The sequence below is a fragment of the Muntiacus reevesi genome, chromosome 5 (assembly GCF_963930625.1).
Source record: "Muntiacus reevesi chromosome 5, mMunRee1.1, whole genome shotgun sequence".
Lineage (NCBI taxonomy): Eukaryota > Metazoa > Chordata > Mammalia > Artiodactyla > Cervidae > Muntiacus > Muntiacus reevesi.
The window spans coordinates 102,309,119-102,327,730 of record NC_089253.1 but is presented as its reverse complement, the minus strand read 5'-3'; the positions used below and the strand labels follow the sequence as shown (position 1 = coordinate 102,327,730).

The 18,612-nt window shown below is 44.7% G+C and overlaps 1 protein-coding gene across 1 annotated transcript in view; it reads left to right on the top strand.

The window, feature by feature from the left end:
* The first annotated feature begins 17,492 nt into the window (after nucleotides 1-17,492).
* TNR (tenascin R) overlaps nucleotides 17,493-18,612 on the top strand; it is an 89,110-nt gene continuing 87,990 nt past the window's right edge. The window contains exon 1 of the mRNA XM_065936101.1: nucleotides 17,493-17,991. Within this exon, the coding sequence (XP_065792173.1) occupies nucleotides 17,493-17,991 (499 nt within the window). The remainder of the gene's footprint in view (nucleotides 17,992-18,612) is intronic.

Here is an 18,612-nt window from a genome sequence, read left to right as displayed (position 1 = left end):
CAACAACAACAACAAAATTTGAATCTTGGTGCCCTTGTTTAAATGCCTTGTGATTTTTGACAAGTCACTTAAACTCTCTCTGACTCAGTCTCCTCATCTGTAAAATGGGGACAATCATGGTAGTGTGTATGGTTGTTGTGAAGGTTAAGGGAGTTAATACATAATGCCCTTGGATGAATACCTGGCATATGTCTGAAATAAGTAGGTGGCAGTCAAAGAAAGCCCTCTCTTTCTTTTCATAACAGCCATGCCCATGTATCACAGTGCAGCTGAAGGCACACATCCTCGGTTGATGTTGTGCATTTATATGTGAAGGTGAAGGTAGTGAGGATTTTCCTTTCCTAACCAAAAGCAGCTGGTTTGGACAAATCCAGCCGCCAGTCCTACATCCTCAGTCTTCAAAGAAAAGTCCAGAAAGACAATAAATATCCATCAGTGATTTAAATACTGTGGACCCATCATATTGATCAAAAGTTTGGAAAAGTCCAGAAAGGCAATAAATACCTATCAATGATTTAAACCCTGTGGACTCATTGTGTCTATCAAAAGTTTGGATCATTCTATACACATTTATGAGTCTAGACTAATGAAGATATACTATTAAAGAATGGTAGAAAGGCATGCCAATGCCTACTTCATAATTATCTTCACACACAGGAATAAAGCATAGAAAATCCTCAGAGCTGGCTTAGGAAACAGTGTGCCAATGTTGGGCTTCCCATTGGGTGAATCAGGCTGGTGTTTGGCTCAGCAGGGGGATCTCTTTCATAATGATTTCCCTTCAGGAAGTCTGTGTGATAATGCAAAGTAGGATCAAAGGGATAGGTTTTCCCCATCACAAATTCCAGAGAATGGATCCACTTTTGAGTTGTCACTAGGGAATCTGAGAGCCTCTCATGGTATAGTCCTCCAGGCTTCAAGTAGGAGAGTTGCTGAGTAAATCCAGAGAGAAACAGGTTCCCTCTGCCCCAGCCAGTGTGGGCTTCTCCACTCACTCACTTCTTACCCTTGGCTGCCAGACCCTCCCCCAGCCCCAGCCATGCAGCCAAAAATCAGTGGTGGCCCACCTCTCACCCCAAGACCCCTACTGAAGGTAACTGCTCATTAAAGCACCTATAAATGGCCAAAGAGTTGAAAAAGTATAAGGCTGGAACTATTTTTTAACTCAGAGAATATATTCTCTCTGAGGAATAAATAAACCCATGACTTTATTATTATTATTAATCAGCCTGCCAAAGCAGGAGACGCAGGAGACATGGGTCCTATCCCTGGGTCAGGAAGATCCCCTGGAGGAGGGCATGGCAACCCACTCCAGTGTTCTTGCCTGGAAAATCCCCATGGACAGAAGAGCCTGGCAGGCCACGGTGTCACAGAGGGTTGGACATAGCTGAGTGACTGAGCACACATGCACGCAATATCACTGTACTTTTCCAGTTTCCCCATCAGGAAAACAAGCCCAAGAAGATGGGAGTCAAATATCTTTTTACATTGTAAAGTTGTCAGAGGTAAATTTGTCAAGTTTTCTTCAGAAAACATCATTTCTTAATATCAGCCTTATGGCATGTTATTCATAGGAATAAGCCTTAGTTTTCTCCTCTGTAACATGGGACAACATACCCACCTTACGTGTTTATAAAATTCATAGAACGATCAACCAAAAGCATCGTTTGATGCTTATGAAAGCCTCCTGAAAACTGTAATGGGCGTCACAGATGCCAGGTATTCTGACTCATTTTAGTGGTTTTTAACAGAGGAAAGGTAGAAAGATCAGCGTGAGAAAAAAATGTTGAAACCTTTTACAGGCAATGAATCTTATTCTCTGCTACAGTACGAAACCACACTGAACCATGTCCACTGTTAGGTTAGTTGAAGGCTGTTGTTAAAATGAAAATGTCACTGTTATTTATGGTTTAAGGCCTATGTGTTTCCAAATAGGTTTCTAGAAGGTATTAATTTATTGCCAACCCTGTATCTTGTATTACTTTGGCATTTGACTACTGAGGGAATGAGGCGCAGAAGACAGGTAAGTTTTAAGTAGGTTTGGAGCCAGGAGGAAATGTCTGGGGTAAATAGCCCTTCCCAGGAAGGCAGGACTCTGTGGGGACCTGGAGAGATGCACACTAGATGACCACAGGTCACTCAGTGAGGACACTATACCCAGACCATCCGGGATTAGTAGAAGCTGAACTGTTAGCCTCCTTAAGTCCCCAAAGAGGTGAGTGAACTTGGCAAAGAGGTTACCAGAACCTGGAAAGAGAGTCAGTCCCACAGAGAAGGTCACTTTGAGAGAAGTATTGCCCTTCAGTTGAGGGACATGGTCAGCGGCTGACCTCCCGAAATAGCAATCCACTGTAGTATTCTTGCCTGGAGAATCCCATGGACAGAAGAGCCTGGCGGGCTACAGATCCATAGGGTCACAAAGAATCAGACACAACTGAAGCGACTAAGGATGCATGCAGTCACACCCTCCCAGGGAGGAAGTCAGGCCCTACTGGGGAGCCCCTTTAGCTGAATGGGAAGAAAGATCAGATCCAGGAAGAGAACAGTGGAGAGATGGTCTGGAGGGGCAAACAAGAGAACACCAGAATTACGTGTGCAGGAGAGGAAGGCAGGCTCCTGCATGCGCACAGAGGCTGGGGCGAAAGGGGAGTTGCTCTGGGGAAGGAGAACTCCCATTAAAGGGGAAAGGACACCACGCACAAGTTATTTCTGGCATCACCCCCAGCCCACCAGGGACATTCTGCATCTTCTTATGAGCTTTTTCTGTACCTTAAATGGACCATACATGGACTTTGTCGCTATTGTTTAATCGATAAGTCCTGTCTGACTCTTTTGTGACCCTATGGACGGTAACCTGCCATGCTCCTCCATCCACGGGATTTCCCTGGCAAGAATACTGGAATGGGTTGCCGTTTCCTCCTGCAGGGGATCTTCCAGACCCAGGGATCGAATCTGTGTCTCCTGCTTTGGTAAGTGGATTCTTTACCACTGCGCCACCACAGAAGCCCATACATGGACTTTGGGAGCCTACAAAACTGTGCTTTGCTTACCAAAGCCTGACTACACTCAGAACCAACTCCACACCGTCTGCATTCTTAATTTGTCAGAAAGGCAGCTGCTTGGAGCTAAATGCTCAATTCTTATCTTTATTCAAATTGAAAACATTTTAAAATTCCAATATCTTGCAATACATATCCTGGATTTAGCAGTTAATAAAACAACGTGTGAATTCCACTGGAGCCCCTTTTTAACCATAATGAACAAAGATGATGCAGTCTAACTTAATGGAGAGCAAAATGCATTTTGTCAAGACAGAGAATGAAAGAAAAGGAATTTAAGAAATTATGTACCCTGAAAAACCACTCTCTAAAGTAATGAGCAAGGCTAATCCGGGCCTTACCAACTAAATAGCTGCAAAATAAGATAAACGACAAGCCAAAAAAAAAAAATCTTTTTTGAGTTTTTCAGATTAGAATTCATCTCTGGAGCCAATTGCAACTGAAGAGGTGAAAGGATTTCTTTAATCATGTCATGCACTGCTTAAAAAACACTGAGGCTCAACCAGCCCACAGAATACAGAGGAAATATCTTAAGATGTCAATCCAGGCTCTGTGACATCTTCATAGTCCCCTCAACTCTGAACATACACAAACACCCCCTATACCACCACCTTAGGAACTGTGCCCTCTTCTTCTGCCCTTCCCCCTGGCTTATGCTTTCAAAATCTTTCTAATTCTTCAAGACCTAGCTAAAAGGATGCCTTTTCCATTGAGATTTCCCTAGAGTCTTGTAGTTGAAATGGTTCCTTCTGCTGGGCTCCCAGAAGTATTTCTTCATATCTCAGATATGGTGCTTATCATGGTTCGCTATTTATTCTTATTATATAAATACCTTCCTCCTAGTTACAGAGGGAATTACCTGAAGTTTCTCTAACTCATCCCTGACATCTTGGATGAAACCTAGCCCAGTTCCTGGCATGCAATTAGTGTGAGACTGAATTTAACTAAGCAGGTTGTGCTCCAAATACTAGTACCCTCAGAGTTTCCTCGAATTTTAGTTAGAAAATGTTATTTCATGCACTAGAAGAGAGAATTCACCTGTGTGTCATCTTTGGGTCAGAACAGTGCTCTTTCATGGTCGAAAATACATAATTTGCACACTTAAAGTAAGTAACTCCTTCAGACCTCTAGAGCTAAACTTTCATAAGCTGCCACCTTCAACACACGTGTCATCTGGATAAATTATTGGATATCTATATTTAAGCAATATTCAGTTCCTGATAGAAGGATCAGTTCCAGTGTAGTTATGTCATATAATTGGAAACAGCATGATTTGATATTTGAATCTGTCATTAGGTATTTTTCGAGGAGATGAATTATCTGGTCTTTTGGATGTGAGTGAGTATAACTTCTCCAGGTAACTACTCCTAAGATCTGCTTGTTTCTAAGTGGTTTCAATGTCCAAGCAATCAAACAAACAACTCTTACATTTATAATTATAATTCTTACAAACAGCTCAGGACACTTCAATTCAGCTGCTCAGTCGTGTCCAACTCTTTGCAACCCTGTAGACTGCAGCACACCAGGGTCCCTATCCATCACCAACTCTCAGAGCTTGCTCAAACTCATATCCATCTAGTCGGTGATGCCATCCAACCATCTCATCTTCTGTTGTCCCCTTCTCCTCCGCCTTCAGTCTTTCCCAGCATCAGGGTTTTTTCCAATGAGTCAGTTCTTCACATCAGGTAGCCAAAGTATTGCTTCAGCATCAATCCTTCCAATGAATATTCAGGGCTGATTTCCTTTAGGATTTACTGGTTGTATCTCCTTGCAGTCCAAGGGACTCTCAAGAGTCTTCTCCAACACCACAGTTCAAAAACATTGATTCGTCGGCGCTCAGCTTTCTTTATAGTCCAACGCTCACATCCATACGTGACTACTGGAAAAATCATAGCTTTGACTAGATAGACCTTTGTTGGCAAAGTAATGTCTCTGCTTTTGAATATTCTGTCTAGGTTGGTCATAGCTTTTCCTCCAAGGAGCAAACATCTTTTAATTTCATGGCTGAAGTCACCATTTGCAGTGATGTTGGAGCCCAAAAAAATAAAGTCTGTCACTGTTTCCTCTGTTTCCCCATCTATTTGCCATGAAGTGATGGGACTGGATGCCATGATCTTAGTTTCCTGAATGTTGAGTTTTAAGCCAACTTTTTCATTCTCCTTTTTCACTTTCATCAAGAGACTCTTTAGTCTTTCTTCGCTTTCTGCCATAAGGGTGGTATCATCTGTGTATCTGAGGTTATTGATATTTCTCCCAGGATTCTTGACACTTAACAGCATCTAAACAAACAATCCAATCAACAAATGGGCAGAAGACCTAAACAGACATTTCTCCAAAGAAGACATACAAGTGGCCAAGAGGCACATAAAAAAATGTTTGACATGACTAATTATTGAAGAAATGCAAATCAAAACTACAGTGAGATATCACCTCACATCAGCCAGAATGGCTAGTGTCAAAAAATGCACAAACAATAAATGCTGGAGAAGGTGTGAAGAGAAGGGAACCATCCAACTCTGTTGGTGGGAATGTAAATTGGTATAGCTATTATGGAGAACAGTATGGAGGTTCCTTAAAAAACTAAAAATAGAGTTACCATGTGATTCAGCAATTCCACTCTTGGGCATATATCCAGAGAAAAACATGATCTGAAAGGAAACAGGCACCCCAATGTTCATTGCAGCTCTATTTACAATAGCCAAGGCATGGAAGCAACCTAAATGTCCATGAACAGAGGAATGGATAAAGAAGATGTGGTACATATATACAGCGGAATATTACTCAGCCATTAAAACGAAGGAAATAATACCATTTGCAGCAACATGGTTGGACCTAGAGAGTGTCATATTGAATGAGGTAAGTCAGAGAAGAAAGATATTTCATGACATCCCTTATATGTGGAATCTAAAAAGAAATGATACAAATAAACTTATAAAAGAGAAAAAGAGACTCACAGACTTAGAGGAGGAACTTATGGTTGCCAGGGAGGAAGGTTGGGAAGAAGGGGTAGTGAGGGAGCTTTGGATGGATGTACACACACTGCTATATTTAAAATGGATAACCAACAAGGATTCACAGTATAGCACATGGAACTCTGCTCAATGTTATATGGAAGCCTGGATGGGAGGGGAGTTCAGGGGAGAAAGGATACATGTATATGTGTGGCTGAATCCCCTCACTGTTCACCTGTGAAACTATTACAACATTGTTAATTGGCTATACCCTAATACAAAATAAAAAATTTAATAGGGGGAAAAAAAAAGATGTTCTGAGCCCACATTCATAAATTAGCCTGGCCCTGAATTGACCACCTGAATATCCAGTCCTGGAAGCACTACTGAGAATTTGGACATGTGCGCTCCCCTATCCTCAGGCACACACAGAACATGGAGGGATTATTGTCATACATTTTCAAAATATAGTTTTAATTGATTTTAAACCTTCATGCAGACTGAAGATAGTCCCTACAGAGGCAGAGCTTCCTTGCATTTAGCCTTGAGACTTCAATCAACTCTGCGTGTGCTGTGCCCTTTGCCCCTTCCCCACTCACCCCCCACAACCCTTACCCACCTTTCCCTCACCACCCTTCTGTGCAGCCTGGGACACTACCACTCCAGAAAGTCTTTTTCTGGTCACCTCTCCCACACTGTGAGGAGCATATATTAAACTTTAAGTGACCAATAGTACCAGTGGACAACCTTGACTCGTCCTTCAGGTTCACATGTATGAGCCTAGTCTTCTCAACTAGATTATAAACCCCATGAGGCCAGAGACTACTTTTTATATTCTAAACCAATTTCTTCATCTGTTTTAAGGGGTATCTTGGGAAAGAAATAAAAAAGCATCGGTTTAGGCTACAGTCTGAGTGGTCATCTTTCTTAGATGAGACTTCACTTTGCACTTTTATTAAATGGAAAGAAGAGAAAGATGAAAAGCAGGATGATGACTGTTCAAGAAGAATAATTGATCAGCAAATGGTGACATGCTGTTCTCCCAGCTCGAGAAACACAGATGAAAAATAGATATTAATGACAGCAAAAGGTCAGGCTCTTGGAAGAATTTCCAAACCAAAATGGTGGAGATTAATTGGGAATTCATTATTTATATCCTACCTATTTCCAAAGGACAAAGGTGGCTGGCAGAGGGAGGCTGTGGCGTCTATGACTGAACTGAGAGTCTGGAAATGTGACTCAGCATTTAACTCGGCTCTAATTCACTGTGTATAACTGGGCAAATCACTCCCATACTTTGAGCTGGTCTATAAAACTGGAATAATCCCATTGCTTATTTTGAGGATTAAATGGGGTACTATATTTTACATATAAATACACATACACACACACACACACACACATACACACACATGCTCACTTGTGTCTGACTCTTTGCGACCCCATGGACTGTAGCCCACCAAGCTCTTCTGTCCTTGGGATTTTCCAGGTAAGAATACTGGAGTGTGTTACCATTTCCTTCTCCAAGGGATCTTCCTGACCCAGGGATCAAACCCTCGACTCCTACATCTCCTGCATTGGCAGACAGATTCTTTAACACTGAGCCACCTGGGAAGCCATATATATATACATACAAATGTGTATATATACATATGTGCATGCATGCCAAGTCACTTCAGTCATGTCTGACTCCTTGTGACCCTATGAACCATCAGGTTCCTCTGTCTGTGGGATTTTCCAGGCAAGAATACTGGAGTGGGTTGCCTTACCCTTCTCCATATATGTGTGTGTGTGTGTGTGTGTGTGTGTGTGTGTGTGTGTATAACTATGTATGTACACGGTTTTACATATATATGTATGTAGTTGAATGTTCTACAGATGCTTAGAATTCTCTGAGATCTATAAAAATTGAATAAATTTTCACCTAAATGGGATGTCTGTTTACCAAAAATCATGGGGAAACCTGGAAGGCATACCATCAGCCTTAGCTGCTCCCAAAAGGAAACAGGTGCTCCCCCAGCGGTAAAACTTGCCCAGCCTTGCCCCTTGTATTAAAGCAGAGATTCAAACCAAGATGGCCTCACATTCACTTCCGATAGGTGGACTTTATCACTCCCTTGCTGGATATTCAGGACCGCACTTTCCAGATGAAGAAGGAACTGCTCTGAGAGGCCAGGTCACTGGGAATGATCACAGATAGTACAAGACAGAGCTGAGGACAAGACCAGAAGCCAGATTTCTCGATCCAGCAGTGCAGTTTCTCTATCCCCCAGGGACACACACACATAAATATGCTGGACTGAACACTTGTGCCAAAAAACGCATGTGGCTCTATCACATTCTGAACCAAAGACTCGTCCTGCAGACCCCTCGAGGGGGACCATCAGGGAACGGGGTTCAGGAGCGGGGGTGAGGTGGCCAGTCCTGGTGGGAGGCGACACCCAAGCCTGGCCTTGCATCTCCTCCTACACCACTCCGCGTCCTTCCTGACAGCTCTGGGCCAGCCATAGAGTCCTGTCTGTGGGGAGATTTCTGCCCTCGGGTTCTTTTCAGAAAGCTGACAAGCCCAATAAAGGCCCGGTGCTGATGTAGAGGAGCGGCCGGTCCTCCCAGCAGCGCTGACGCCTCCCCCACTGACACAATGGGGCCGGCGGTAATCACATTACACCCTCGTCTTTCGTAATTACCCTCTTTCTCCAAGTGACAGAGCATCCCAAAGGCAGGCAGGGAACTATTTTTAAACTAATTCCAACTAACTAAAAAAAAAAAAAAAAAGCGCACAAAAAAGACTGTCATTTTTTCACAGCTATGGTTCTGGTTTATAAATCACTCCCAGGGACAGCATGGGGACTAACGTTGGTGGAAGCTAGAAAAGCTTGGCCGCCCACCCCCAGGAGACCACCTCTCCTTACCTGTCCAGCAACCTACACACTCCTATTTTTTCCCAAAGTTCCTCAACCTGAGTTTGTCTCTTTCACTCCCTCTGTGAGTCTAGGAGGAAATAAAAATGAAAAAACTCAAAGGCATAGCTTCCACGTGAGGGACTTATGGCTTTTTCTCTCCCTCGTCATCACCTCCTCCTCCTTCCTCGCACCCCACATCCCACCTTCTTGAGACCAGTTTTCTCCTCCTCTGAGCCTAGGTAAAGGTGATGGTTCCCGAAATATTCTTCTATAACAGTAGAAAAGTTCTTCAATGTGAAGAAATAAAACTGGAAGGGGCATTGGAGGAGGCCAAGGGAAAGAAAAGCTACTTAAGAAAAACTTTAGCTAGGACAAGAGTTGGCCAAGCCCCGGGGACCCAAGCTCTCCCCACATGCCACCCAGAGAGGAGGGAACACCCCAGTAACATGGTATCCCCTGGGCCTGGAGGACCATCCAGGACCATGTCGCCTCTTACACATGACCCAGAAACACCTCTGGTGCTCCATGATAATTATACTGATAAGGAGGCAGGAGTGGAGGAAATAGATCAATGGCATCACATGGATTTCTTGGGTATGGAGCTATTGAATAGCTGCAATACTTGCTTGCACTCTCATTTGGAGAGTCGTTAGCTACCTGTCTTGCTCACAAGTGTCAGTGCATCTTTGAACCCCAAATGTGTTATCTTGTCCCTCAGGCTGACGTTTTCTCCCGCTACCTGTAGAACTCTCTCTGCTTCTCTCTCCAGCCTGGCGCTCTGCTCTTTCGTCTTCCCCATCTTCTCTGCTTTCCCCCTCTTCCCCTCCCCCTGACTCCCACCATGTCATCCTCTGACTGACCGGTTTTGCTTCTATCCTGGAGTCTTCCAGCTGCAGTGGGATGACTCACCTGAGATATAGGAAGAGAGTGACGGAGCCCGTGGAGGGGCTCTGCAGGTCCCCTCCAGTCTCCTCAGTTGCTTGTGGTGACAGATATTTGGCATCTAGTTAGAGGTACAGGCACCACCTCACACCAAAGCCAGACCACAGGTGTCAGAGCAGGCTGGACCCCTCTAAATGAGACCAACACATGGACGGTGGCATTCTTGGATATGCCACGGGATTAGACCAGGCCTCCCTCATAGAAAGTTAGTTGCAAAAATCTACCCAGCAGCATCGCTGAGGAGTACCATGGAAAGAGACCACGTGCAGAACAGTCAACATTCCTTGTGCTCCAGAGGAAACGGAGATGGAGGTAGAGAAGGAAGCCAGAAAGGGAAGCTTTCAGAAACACAAGAAAGAAAAGCCACTTAGAAATAGTTATTAAGTGAAATGAGTTTAGCAAAACTAAGGGCACATTTATGAAGTAGGGATTACATAAGCATAAGTTTCATTCCCCTCCCACCTCCAGCAGGCTTCAGATGAAATAAGAAAAAACGAAGTGTCCCATGCCATCCATCCCACCCCCTCTCTCTGCCTGCCCTCAGAAAGCATTCTCAGTCAAATGCAAATAGAGACACGAGAGGAGCAGAGAGGTCCTCAGGACAGTTAACAATAGCTTGTGACTGAACTGGCTGGGGATAAGCCAGAGAGAGCTCAGAGAAGTGAGTAAAGCCAGAGGGGGCCAGGGCAAGCCCTGGGTTTCTGTAACTGCCGGCTAGTGGGAACTGTCCTGGGAAAGGGTAAGTGTAAAAAATGTCTCCCGACCCCTCTAGGATCAAGGTTTACTGGCTTAGCTAGCACTGCTCTTGATTCTCTGAGACACTATGGAGGCTGGGCGCTTTTAGAGAGCCAGCAGACAAGCTTTCCCTCCAGGGGGAGAAGCTAAAGCAATTTCTGGGGGTAGTAGCCTGGAGTGGGTGGAGAAAACATTAAGCGAAAAGTCATCGCTGTCAGAAAGTCCTAAATCTGATCCTGGGAGAAGAGAGTGCTGATCTGTAAGAGCTCTCAGTCTTTTCATGAGAGTGCTATGTGGCCGCTAATTAAAGCTGCCTGAAAAAACAGCAGCTAAGAGTACAAACCGTGGTCAGCAAGATCTGGGTTCAGCCTTGGCTCCTGTGCTCATTAGCTGTGAAATCTTGGTCACATTCTTTGGCCTTTCCTGAAGCTCATTTTCCTCGTCTCCAATAATGGAACTTGAAAGAGGACTTACCACCATGCTGAAATCACCACAGAGCCCTGCTCTGCAACCCGTTTACAGCGGGTCTGATGATGCATGCCCCCTTTGGATTGGTTGTGGCCTGAGCCATGGGCTCTGGGCTCAGTTGTGTCTGACTCTCTGCAACCCCATGCACTGTAGCCTGCCAGGCTCCTCTGCCCATGGAATTTTCCAGGCAAGAATATTGGAGTGTGTTGCTATTTTCTACTCCAGGGAATCTTCCCGACCCAGGGATCAAGCCCTCATCTTTTGCATCTCCTGAATTGGCAGGTGAATTCTTTACCACTAGCACCACCTGGGAAGCCTGAGCCATACCAGTTGCTAAAAAACTCCTAAATGTCACTCCTCTTAGCATATAGGGTTGTTATAAGGAATGAATGACATAATATAAGGAAAATGATTAATCTGGTGCCTGGTAAATGCTCAGTTCATTATTGGTATGTATTATGGGTTGAAATGTGTCCCACAAATAAGATAATGTTGCAGTTATGACCCTGGTACCTCAGAATGTGATCTTAGTTGGAAATAGGGTCATTGGGGATGTAATTAGTTAAGATGAGGTTACATTGGAGTGATGAGCCCCTAATCCAAGATGACTGTCCTTGAAAGAAGATGGCCCCATGACATCACAGAGATGCAGGCAGAGAGCAAAGTGAGGATGGAGGCAGAGACTGGAGTGATGTATATGCTAGCTGAGGAATGCCAAGCAAGGCCCACCATCACCAGAAGCTAGGAGAGAGGCATGAAATAGACTTTCCCTTGGAGCCTCGGAAGGGACTAACCCTGATGACATCTTCATTTTGGTCTTCTAGTCTCCAGAACTCTGAGAGAACGAAGTTCTATGACTTTAGGCTACCAAGTTTGTGGTGATTTGTTATGACAGCCCTAGAAAACGAATACAGTATTATCATGGGTAGACTCCTCAAAGGATACATAAGACCATGAATTCATAAAACATCAGGAAACAGAAGTCTTTAATGTTCATTTTAATCCAATCTCTCATGTGATGCTTGAAAGTTCATCTTCAGCATTCTCACTGAGTAGTCTTGGGGCTTGTATTTGAACACCTCCAGTGACCAGGGACTCACTCCCTCTCCTGACAACCCAATAGCTCCAAGAATTAGAAAAATTGCTCTTTACATGGAGCCCAAATCTGTTTCCTTGTAGATTCTCCCATCTAGGGGTAATTACCTCCCTTGGACATTTTGCTTCATAAAAGCCCAATGCTGAAGCATTTAACAGCCCTTCAAATATTTGTGTTCCTTGAATAAGTCATGTTTGTGCACATATCAGTTTCAGCAAATGCAATTTCTTTTGTCTATAATGAATTTCTGTCTTCCCTACCTAAAGAGTCAGCTATTAAATTCCAGTTCCATATTATCATTTGATAGACCAAGTTATGCTGTAGGGAAAAGTCATACCAACATCTGTGCTTCAAAGACCAAAGGTTTACTTCTCTCTTGTGCACTGAACATCCACTGTTCCCAGCCAGGACACCCTATATCACAGTCATTCAGACTGAGAAAGCAGTCACCATCTTGAACATTGCCAGTCACCATCAATGTAAAGAAGAAAGCTCTAGAGGGTAGTGCTCAGTCATTTAGCCACGTCCGACTCTTTGCGATCACCCCATGGACTATAGCCGACCAGGCTCCTCTGTTCATGTGAGTTCCCAGGCAAGAATACTTTAGTGGGTTGTCATTTCCTTCTTCAGGGGATCTTCATGACCCAGGGATTGAACCCAAGTCTCTTGCGTCTCCTGCACTGACAGGTGGATTCTCTAACACTGAGCCACCTGGGAAGCCACCAGTCTGCGATTCATGACCCCCTGCCCGCAACTTAGCAGCAGCAGCAGCCAAAGAAGTGATCCCCAGGAGTTCCTCTCATAACCATTGGCCAGTACTAGTGACATGGCCTCACCTTACCAACAGGGGCCGGGAAAACACAGTCCTGGAAGGTGTAGTCCTACCACGTGTCTGGAAAGGCAGGCCAGAACAACTGTCACTGCCTGTTACCCACCACCCTCTGCTCAGCTTCCCCCTGGGCCCCAGGCAAAGTTGCTGTGTCACCTCCAGCCTTCTCAGGGGCATTTTATGTGTTTGTTGCTCATGATAATGATCACAGTGCCTTGGCATTATATTTTCTTGTCTTTCCATCTTTTTCCTGAGGCCAATTGTTTCTCAAACATCGGGACTAGGTCATCAGAAACACTTGGTATGCGGAGGCGTTTGAGAACAATGACCATATATATCCCCACAGTAACAGCCCAGGTCCTTAGATGGTTCACAAGGCCTTCTCGGATCTAGCCCCCACTCCTTCTCTGACCTCAGCCCCACAGCCACTCCCTCATTCACTGGCCTCCAGTTTCGCTGTCACTCAAACTCACCAGGCCGGCTCCTGCATCAGAGCCCTCCTCCTTGAGGTTCCCCTTGCCTGGAATGCTCTTCCTCAGCTGTCTGCTAAGCTCATTACTCACTTCCTTCAGGTCTCTGCTGAGCAGTCACCTCCTGGGACCAGCCTTCCCTGGCCAGGCTCCATAAGATGTCCATGTGACTCTACTACCCTGCTACCTCCTCTGTTCCCTTCTCTTTTCCTTTCCTCCACTGCAGTTACCATTTGCTGACACAGCACACACAAATGAATGTTACACCATCATGTATTAAAATATCATATAATATGCACTGTATCATATATTACATATGAAACACAATGTTATTGTGGGTATTGATGTGTTGTTTGTCCTCCTCCTGCCACTCCTTCCCCCTACACACACACTTAAATATAACTTCTGCGAATAAAGAACCAGTGCAATAGTAGGTACTCAGTAAATATGTGTCAAAGGAATGAATGATAAAAGAGCAATATCTCCAGAGCTATCACTTCCCTGGACAAGAATGCTAAACTCCTCCCTCTCCTATGACAGGATTTTGAGTACCTTCAGCATCCTCACCACCCAGAAGTCATCAACAGTGAATGCAGGACAGAGTAAAATAGCCCCCTGCTCAGCCTAGTCTGGGCTTCCCAGGAGGCTAAGTGGTAAAGAATCTACCTGTCAAGTAGGAGATGTAAGTTCGATCCCTGGGTTGGGAAGATCCCCTGGAGAAGGAAATGGCAACCCACTCCAGTATTCTTACCTGGAAAATCCCATGGGCAAAGAAGCCTGGTGGGCTACAGTCCATAGAATGACAAGAGAGTCAGACACAACTCAGTGACTAAACAACGACAGCCTGGTCTATCTGTGCTTATTCACTGAGTCATGTCAGACTCTTTGCAACACTTTGGACTGTAGCCTGCTGGGCTCCTCTGTCCTTGGGATTTTTCAGGCAAGAATACCGGAGCAGGTTGCCATTTTCCTCCTCCAGGAGATCTTCTCGACCCAGGAATAGAGTCCAGTTCTCATGTCTCCTGTATCTCCTGCACTGCAAGCGAATTCTTTACGCACATAGGTATCAAGGAAGTCCCATAGTCTGTATTGCAATTAATGAGGCCTGACTCTGTAAATCAACTATACCTCAATAAATAAGTAAATAAATATATACACAAGTAAACAAATAAATAAATAAAGCCTGAGTCTAAATAAGCTTTTGAAAGTAACAAAAATATCACACTGTTGACTAATTCATAGTCAGTTTGGTTATAGACGAAAGTCTTGCGTTTTTCACAGTGAAAGCTCTTCTTTTCTCTCTACATATAATTTTGTAGTTGTTGCTTTAGACTTAGGTGTGGCACCTAACATTTTTCCCTTTTAATTTTCCTGTCACTGATCTTCCTTTTCATTTCTTTCACTTACTTATTGAGTGTCTGCTCTGTGCAAAAAGCTATGTTAAGTGCTATAGATGTTACATGACAATCTTACAATTCTTAGGGAAAAAAGCTGTTCAGCAATATCAACATGGATCAGACAGCCCAACTCTAGTTTAGCAAATGAGGTGGCAAAGACTCTTAGCCTTAAGTGTAAATGACTTTTATCAGAAGCTTTCAATGATATAAGGGCAGATGCCACTCCAAGGATGCAATGCCTAGAGCATCTGAAAATGAGAAGCCTACAAATGCCTCAGAAAGAAGGGCTTGAAAAGAGATTTGAGTCATGAGGGCAGTTTGGTTCAGACATGTCACTCCATCTATCCTTAAGGTTATCTCACCTCATCTGATGTAGCCAGGGGATAGCCACATCTCCCATCATTCCAAGAACCTCACACTTCTTTGAACCAGGTCATGGTAAGGTTGAACTTTTCACTGTCAAATGATGGAGGGGATTTCTCACATGTTCCAGTGATTTCAAGGGAGTCCTTGGATAGAGGAAGAACCAGGCAATCTGGCTCTAGAGTCTGGAATCATAATAGCTCTACTCTGCTCTGCTTCCTCTTCATATTGGAAATGAAGATTTTAGTCTAACATGTAACATAGAAAATGTAATATTGGAAATGGTTTTCATAATAGTCACAAATACAGATTACTCTTAATAAAAGCAACCCTCAGAAATTGTCCAGTTGAACCAAAATTGAAGAGAATAGTGAATAACTTGAGGATAATGCAAAGATATCAAATGAGTTGGAGAATGATTTAGCCCTTTGTTCACCGGGCATTTACTCACTAATTCACCTGTTTATCCATCCTTCCATGTATCCACCCACTTATTCATTCAACAACCATGACATTAAGCACTTTTGCTGTCCTACACACATATTAAATACTGTGGATAAAATGTGCGTTGCATGCTCACTCAGTCATGTGACCCCATGGACTGCAGCCTGCCAGGCTTCTCTGTCCATGGGATTCTCCAGGCAAGAGTACTGGAGTGGGTTGCCATTTCCTTCTCCAGGGGATCTTCCTGACTCAGGGATCAAACCACATCTCCTGTGTCTCCTGCATTAGCAGACGGATTGTTTATCCACTGAGCCACCTGGGAAGCCTGTGGATAAGATGTAATCTGACCTAAATTGACTTAGCAGTTTGGGTCCAGTGTGGGGAGGTAGGAGGTGGGGCTGGCAGGGGCAGAAGCAAAGGAAATTCATGGTCTAATATGGCAAATGCTCTCAGAGAGGGTTTATAAGGAGTCGGGGATGACCTTAGCCAGTGCTCGGGATGTTCCTTAGTCTCCTGAGGGAACAGGAATAAAAAGGTGAGAGCAGAATGCTTCATGGAGGAAGAAACACTGGCTCTAGTCCTAGCAAAACTTTGTAATCTCAATATTCCCAGAACTAACACAATTTCCATCAGAGACTAGAGAAAACTGAACATTCTTTTCAGGAAAAGCACTGGAGCATAGCCATTATGAAGACAGGTTTTGGAGTTTGATCTGCATTCAAATCTTAAGCTTTCTAGGCAGAATTCACTCCATTACAAGATGGGGACAATCATAACATTCAACCATAAGGTTGTTCTGAGGGTCAAGTAAGATCCCATGTGAGGTGCCCAGCACAGTCTGTATGCAGTACACACTCAGTTGATGTTAGCTGTCATCCATTGCCTTCTTCCCAAACTCATATATATATTTTCACTCTGCTCCTTTGTCCTTAATCTTCTTAACTCTAACATTACCTTTAGAACTAAAGTCTGTAAGCCTCTTTTCTCTGTTACACAAGGAGTACAAAAGAAATATAATTTCTGTAAAACTGATTTGCATCGTAGTAAATTTATCATGCTTCCTGGTTCTTGGTGACTAGGTAACCAGCAGAGGAGCTAATTCATTATTTTAGCAATTCAAACAGGACCTCGGAAGAAAGGCACCCTGCGGTCACAAAGCACTGGAACTGTACTAATGAGAAGATTAAAAGAAAGTTCAGCTTACACAGTTCCAGATAATCACAAATGTACCCAAGGATTATTAACAACCACAATTACCTGGAACTATATTATCTGCCTGCTTGGTTATTCTGAAGTCAACTTGTATTTGAATAGATGAGCTTAGAGGTGTTAATAAGTTATTTTGAAGTGGCTGGTTGGGCCCCATCCTAATACACATCTGGGGAAATATGAGGGTATGCCTAAGGCTTCATAGTACCCAGCACCCTAATTCTCACCCAGAAGTGAAATGAAGCTCTGAGTTCTCCTGTCCACAGAGCCCCTGTCCTGAGTCCTTGCAGGTCCTCTTTGTTGGAACCACCTGCCCAATGAGGGGCCAGAATCATGTGTTCTAGATAAACCTTTTGGAAAATCAAAATGTCTTTCTGCAGAAGCAATGTCCATTCTCAGGGATTTCTCTAGAGGACAAAAAGCTCTGGGTTTTCATGACCCTGGCAGTCACTTCCCAAACATCCCCTTAAAAATCTCCACTGCCATCCTTTAGTTTTGTAGGACTGTGCACTGCAGTATGCCCACGTGCAGGTCTCAGAGGCCTTCTGGTTCATCCCCTGGTTTCTCTTGCATATTCCATGCTTTCTGCTGCAGGCTGGTCTTGAACCCGGAGCTCTACTGAGAGGATGGGGGCAGACGGGGAGACGGTGGTCTTGAAGAACGTGCTCATTGGCGTCAACCTGATCCTTCTGGGCTCCTTGCTCAAGCCCTCGGAGTGTCAGCTAGAGGTCACCATGGAAAGGGTCCAGAGACCAAAAGTGGAGGAGGAAGGAGGCGCTGCCAGCTACAATGCATCCAGCAAGGAACAGCCGGTGGTCTTCAACCACGTGTACAACATCAACGTGCCCCTGGACAGCCTCTGCTCCTCGGGGCTGGAGGCCTCGGCCGAGCATGAGGTGAGCCCTGAAGACGAGGTGCTGACGGAGTACACGGGCCAGACCTCGGACCACGAGAGCCAGGTCACCTTCACGCACAGGATCAACCTCCCCAAGAAGGCCTGCCCGTGTGCCAGCTCAGCCCAGGTGCTACAGGAGCTGCTGAGCCGAATTGAGATGCTGGAGAGGGAGGTGTCAGTTCTGCGGGACCAATGCACCAGCAACTGCTGCCCAGAGAGTGCGGCCACAGGTAGAGTTCTGGAGTTTACAGCCAGTCTCTGGAGGGGAGGGAGGGTGCTGAGCAGACAGGGAGCGGGAATCTGGGTGATTACACCAGTGCCTGAGAAATCTGGCACCTCTTCACACAGAGGGGAGGAAAAAAAGTGCCCTCGTCTGTAGCTCTCTGTTAATACGCCTCTAAGATCTAAGTGTGGTCCTTTCCCAGGGGATTCAGCATAGGGACTCTCTACAGCGCTTAGCCAGTCTGAAATACATTAACCTAATTTGGGGGGGATGAGTCAGGGAATGGTACATCGGTTCAGCACAGCAACTGCTGTGGCGAGCAGGGAATTTGATGTCTGTCTTCATTCATCTTTGGTTTTCACAGGCTGTTGAATTGATATCTATCCGTGTTAACCGGAGGGACTAGAGAATGCAGGCGCTCTGTTCACTGCATCTCAGCCTTTCTCCCGTCTGAGAAAATTACAGTCATTAAAACCTCAGAGGACCTGGCCCCATCTTCTCCAGCAAGCTGGAAGTTTCAGCCCCTGCCCCCTCCACCAAAACACGTGGCTGTGCATACATGTGCACCCATACCCACCCACAGAGCTTATTCCAAGCCTCTCCCCAACCAAAGGCTGAGTATCCGGAA